Source organism: Hyaena hyaena, unplaced genomic scaffold (genome assembly GCF_003009895.1).
Source record: "Hyaena hyaena isolate Hyena2069 unplaced genomic scaffold, ASM300989v1 scaffold_600, whole genome shotgun sequence".
In the NCBI taxonomy this organism is placed as follows: Eukaryota; Metazoa; Chordata; class Mammalia; order Carnivora; family Hyaenidae; genus Hyaena; species Hyaena hyaena.
In genome coordinates, this window is record NW_024081234.1 from 797,257 (window position 1) to 802,898 (window position 5,642).

A 5,642-nucleotide genomic window follows, 5' to 3' on the forward strand; every position below is an offset into this window, starting at 1 on the left:
AGGACTGTCTTTTCACGTCACGCACCTTCATTCTAATGTTGCTTTTATGGTGGGAAAAGAACAGAATCAAAATTGATGCAGAAGAGAGCAAATTATTCACAACAGTGCTTCTTATTTGCATGGGGATTTTGACTTTCAAAAACATTTTCCTCTTTATTTTTCACGTAACTGTAGGAACATCAGACAAAGGGGTAAGCTTAAAAAGGCAAAATTAAATTAAAATCGCCCCAAATCCCCACTCACATGGACCAGACTCGGCCCCTTCCAGGCGGTTCCACTGCGCTGTACACGACGTGGCCGCGTTTCTTCACAACCGTGAGATGCATAAACACGGCTCCCTGCAGCCCGCTTCCCACTGGGCTTATTATGAACGGCTCTCAGAAATGTTAGCGCCGCAGGACGAAGTCCCGCCCTCTGACTTAGCGGTCGCACCGCTTCCCTGCACCGGAGGCCCCAGCCCGCCCGCCAGTGGCCTGCTTCTCCCACGTCTTCCTGTCCATGTCGCCCTCACACAGCCCGACAGGTCACGGGGGCCACGTTGTCGTCCCCTTACAGGCGGGGGCGTGAGCGGGGGCAGCTGCGTGACTGTCCTCTACACACCTTCCGTGTGCGGTGGCCGGCGCGCCCTCAGGAGGACCGTGGGGGGCCCTCGGGTCCAGGGCCTCGGAGGAGCTGTCCGGAGTTGGGTATAAACATGCCGAGCACCGGGTCGGCGCCCGGGGACAAGACCAGTGGCTGGGGACCCCCCGAAATTATGCCCATCAGGGCTGAGCCCAGCCGTGTGGGCGGCCACGGAGGGCGGGAAGGAGAGAACACGCAGCCATGCTGCAATGGTAGAACAAGGTCTTTTATTGAGAACATGTCAAATCCTTTGTGTAGAGGACTGCGTCTCATGCTTGGTTCCGGCTGGTCTTGCTGCGGGAGGGGAGCTCATGCAGGTGGTAACATGTGGCATATACATCAATATACAGACAGAGCACACGGGGGAGTGGGTCTTAGCGAAAGGGTTCTTGGCTGAACTACATTCATATCAAGTGTCCAAATTCTAAAGTAAAATAAAATAAAAGCATATAACCCGATCTCAGGAGAAGCAAACTTCTTCCGGGCTCACTCCATGAACATTCCACAGACTGACTTTAACCATTCGTGGTCGCGTCCAGAAGGACAGGTGTCGGCTCCCGATGTGCCACCAGCCCACGGCGTGGCCAAGTAAGTGCTCCTGGGGCTGGGGGCTCGCCCCTGCAAACAGCGAACGGGTGTACACGGTGGCGCCAGAGGTCGGCAAAGTGTCAGGACCAAGCCAGACGCCCCCTCCCGGCCCCGAGGCACGCGGCTGGCTGGGAGCACGGAGAGGGTCACGGGACAGGCCAGGGGACAAGGACACACAACACTGGACACACGTGGTCACAGATACTCTGCCCTTTCCACTTCTATCGTTCGGGGTTGATAAAAAGGAGTCTTGTGAGAGAGTCTCTGACTTCACACAGATGGGAAAGCCAGCTGATTTTATTTCCGCTGCGGGATCAAATTCATGGCTGGGACAGACCTCATTTCTTGGTGTGAAATATTTTAGAAATAAAGAAGATGCATCTGATTTTTGGTTTGGGGGAAAGGGGCGTGGTGTGTGGCCCCGCCCCCAGCATGCACTAACTTCCCCCTCGGGTGGCCCACCCTGAGGAGCCAGAGAGCCGGCCCCAACGCGGTGTCACTATGTGGGATGACAAGAAACCTGCATACAGAGAACGCAGTGAGTCTAGAGTGCGGGCGCCAAGGACACCATTCGAATAAAAATACATTCCAGAGAAATCAATGCCTGGTGAGATGCCAGTTTGCACATTTTAAGGTATAATCACTGTTTTTTGATTAAATAAATCAATAAAACTCTCCAAAACATAACAACATGATGAAAAGTGCAATTCAGACTCAGGATCAGAACCGGAGCTCCGCGGCGTGCCTGGCCTGGGCAGGGCAGCGGCGACAGCCCCTGGCCCCACTCCACCCCCTGCAGGAAGGGCCTTCCGCTAGCGGGACGGCTGTCCGCGGGCCTGGGGACCATATGGGGGTCCCTGTCTTCATAGAATACTTCAGCTTTAGCAAACAAAACAGAACCCTCCCAACCCCCACTGGTCAAACTGTCTTCAAAACTGATGATTTTTCTCAAACAATCAGGTTCTTGGTGGTATTAAACTTCCCAAGTCTCTGAAATCCAGAGTTAGGGCACTGTGCGCGATGGAACACCCCCGGGAAACAGTCACGGGGCAGGATGCACACGGAGCCTCAAAAGGGACAATTTGTTTAAAGTGCAGTTTCCTGACCCCCCTCCTGGAGGAGGTGACACTCGCTCCCCTCGTTCTGGCTCCAGGGGAGCCGATCCAGCCAGCTGCCCTGTCCCCGGGCCACGGCTCCCCCCTGACACTGGGCACTGTCCTCCATGGCCGGCGAGGCCCAGACACTCCGGGGAGAGTCCCGGGGGCCACGCGGCCAGGGTCCTTGGGACCAGCACGCAGGAGGGCCGTCTGTCACCTGGGGCGGGGAGGGAGCGATGCTCACCTCAACCTTTACCTGCCAGGGGGAAGAAGCCAGACGTGCTGGGTAGTGTTTGCATGTATATGCGATATATTTCCACTGGACTTTTAATCAAAATCCAGGTATTCTGTAAAAACTAAGTCCATCTCCCAAACCCCAATAGAAAAAATACCATTTATAGAGAATAAAAACACAGGGGCTCACGGATGCCGTCCGGGGGGGGAGCGCCTGCTCGGGGAGGGCGGCGACGGCCCTCAGCGCTGCTGCTGCAGGCGGAGGAAGACACAGCCCCCTCAGCCCCCCAGCCCTGCCGTGGCCCCAGCACCCTGGCTGGTGTGGGCGGGGCTCGCTCCTCTGCCTGGTCAGTCCCTGCTCTGGACCCACCGGTGCCACCGGCCCCCCAGGGACCCACAGAGACGCCAGGAGGCTCTGTGCTTCTGGTCTGAACCTCCTGCTCTGAGCATGTGGGGTCTGGGCCAAGGGGCTGCTCTGCCCCTGTTCTAGGTCTTCTGAGTCCACAAAGATGGGGTGGCGCCTCCCGTCTCTGCCTACGGCACCCGCGAGACCCCCCACTTCCTGACCCAGCACCTCCTCGGGTTCCTGTCTGATCCTGAGTGGAAGAAACAAGGCAATTGGTGCAAATCTCTGAGCTCAGGTCGAGGCGCCACCCAGGACCCCTGCCCGCGCTCCTGACCGTCTGCTGGCTCGGCCCGGGGCCACCCTGGGCGCTGTGGGGTGTGGGGCAGCGTCCCCGGGTCACCCTGACGCCAGCAGCACCCCTTCCCTGCCGTGACAATCAACGTGCAGACCCTGGTGGGGACGGCGTCCGCGGCCGTTTGAATACTGACTTCAAACACGTCTTTGATAAAGCTTGATTTAAAAACATGCCTTAGGTGGCATTTTCTAAGAATGAGTACATCTACCTAATTAACTCTACTTCCGTTCTGGGGGGATGTCTGGAGAGTCAGCCACACCCGTTAGATTCAGAGGAAGGAAGGAAACTGCAGCAGCTCTGTGGGCTCCTCCTGGCCGCCAAGCGTTGAATACTGTAGAAACCCCTCAAACGAATGGCCACGATTCCTGCCCATGTTTTACCTTTGACCAGTCAGAAGTGAACTAACCCAAGTTTTCCGTGATGCAATCCTAGGAGGGCACAGAAGCTTCCAGGGGGCTAGCGGCTACAGGGACCAGGCCATGCCCATGCGGACGCACTCCGTCCCCACACCAGGGGCCGCGTGTGTGCGCTGGGCTGGGCCCGTCGTGGGGGTCTTCTCCCGGGCAGGCTGGGGGAGCCACTGAAGGTCGCGTGGGCGGGCAGGGGACCCGCCGGTAACACGGCCGTGACACGCTCTTCAGGCCACGCCTCTACCTCTCTCCCTACGCTCTCCCCTTCTTCACACATAAGATAATGTGGCGTAAGAGTGACCTGATATAATTACTTATTTTATAAACCACGTTCCTAACTCTGAATAAATTATTTATTCAAAAATTTCACACAAATTTCTACTTTCCTAAACTTAAGGAAGCCCTACTCAGTAGAACTCAATTTCTAAACGTAAACGGAGATTGAAAGCAGTCACTGGGTAATCAAAGGGGTACCGCCGCCGCAGAAGGTGCCAGGTGGGGACGCCGGGCCCCAACCCCCCGCCCCGACGTGCACGCCTGCCCCGGTCCACACGGGACGTCCCAGAGCCAGCGCCGGCCGCCCGGCGCCCCGCGCCCCCGCGCCCCAGGTCAGGGAGTGAGAGAGAACTGATCCTGCTCTGTGGGCTTCTCTACCCAGGCGCCCAGCCCCGCCTTGACGAACGCTCTGAGCAGACACGCCTTGGCGGCCTGGTACTCCTTCGCCACCAGCTTGGACTCGTGGTACGTGCTGGGCTTAGTGATCCTGGAGCGAAGCAGGTTGGGGGGAACCTGTGGGAAGGGAAACACAAGCAGAGCAGGGCAGTTTGAGCAGGAGCAGTGAAAACTGACTTCTCGAGACATTCAAAATCCCACACGTTTCGTCCCACGTGGGCCCCTGGGGGGCCGCCCCCAGGCGGGGGGTGCCTCCTCCGAGGGGCCGTCTCACAGGGCGCGCGGGCCCGCGACTGCGCTCCCCCCGCGGGGCAGGCGCTCGGTCAGGCAGGCAGCTTCGGAGCCCGGGCTCGTAGAGGGGCTCCTGAACCCGCACGCACGATTCCAGTGTGACATTTAATCTTACGGCTCTGTAAGAACACAACTCTGACGTCGCGTGTGTCGTGTTCACACCGCAGGACTGCCCCCGGGGCTGGCTGACTCATGTCTGTGCAGAGCCTGGGAATACACAGGGCGCAGGCCCGCCAGCTGCCGCGGGAGCGGGGCCAGGGCGCCAGCCGGCTTCCACCCCAGCCGCCGGCTTCGGAACACACACCCGCCTCGCTCCCGACTGATGAGGGAAAACCAGTAAGCCACCGACGGATCAGAGGCTCATCCGGGGAAAAGGAGCCCGACGCTGCCGCAGGAACGGGCGTGAGGCCCCCGAGGCCCCCCGAGCCCCGGGCCTTCCTCCTGTGGGGGCATCGCCTGGCGGCGCAGGCGAGTAAGAGGTCCCCACCGGGAAGCCAGCGGGGAGGGAAGAGCTGCCTGAGGCTGCTTTACACGTGAGGCCCCGGGGCCACGATTCAAGGTGAGGACCGGGCCGGGTTTACACGTGAGGCCCCGGGGCCACGATTCAAGGCGAGGACAGTCAGAAGACACAAAGAGGTCTGGGAAGGGCCTGGTGGGCAGTGGCGTGGGGCTTTGGTGGGACAGGCTGCGGGGAGGCGGGGCCGGTACCTTGCCGTGCACACGCATCCAGCGACAGTACAAGGCGTGCTTACACAGGCGGGACGCACGGCCCAGCTCGTCCTTCCCCGTCGTGGCGTTGATGACCTCGATGCCCGAGTCACCCACCGTCCAGTTGACGCTGAAGTTGGGCGCCTTCCCTGGCTGCCGCGCTTCCGCGTTGCTGATGCCTGGAACAGAGAGACACGGCCAGTTGACGCGGGGCCAGAGGACGCGGCTCATGGGCACATGGGCCCGGTGTGCTCACGTCACCCAGGGCCACCCCGTGCTGCCCAGAACCGCGCTCGGCTGTGCCCGGGGGGGGGGGGGGG

General features: G+C 59.7%; 1 protein-coding gene across 4 annotated transcripts in view; it reads right to left on the reverse strand.

Moving 5' to 3' along the window:
• Positions 1 to 2,851: 2,851 nt before the first annotated feature.
• ADARB1 (adenosine deaminase RNA specific B1) overlaps positions 2,852 to 5,642 on the reverse strand; it is a 129,437-nt gene continuing 126,646 nt past the window's right edge. For 3 of the 4 annotated variants that reach the window (XM_039257110.1, XM_039257109.1, XM_039257112.1), the window contains exons 9-10: positions 5,323 to 5,501; positions 2,852 to 4,440 (exon numbers count right to left, since the gene is read on the reverse strand). In XM_039257110.1, the coding sequence (XP_039113041.1) occupies positions 4,261 to 4,440; positions 5,323 to 5,501 (359 nt within the window). In that variant the 3' untranslated portion in view covers positions 2,852 to 4,260. The remainder of the gene's footprint in view (positions 4,441 to 5,322; positions 5,502 to 5,642) is intronic. The other variant, XM_039257111.1, reaches the window with a different exon arrangement.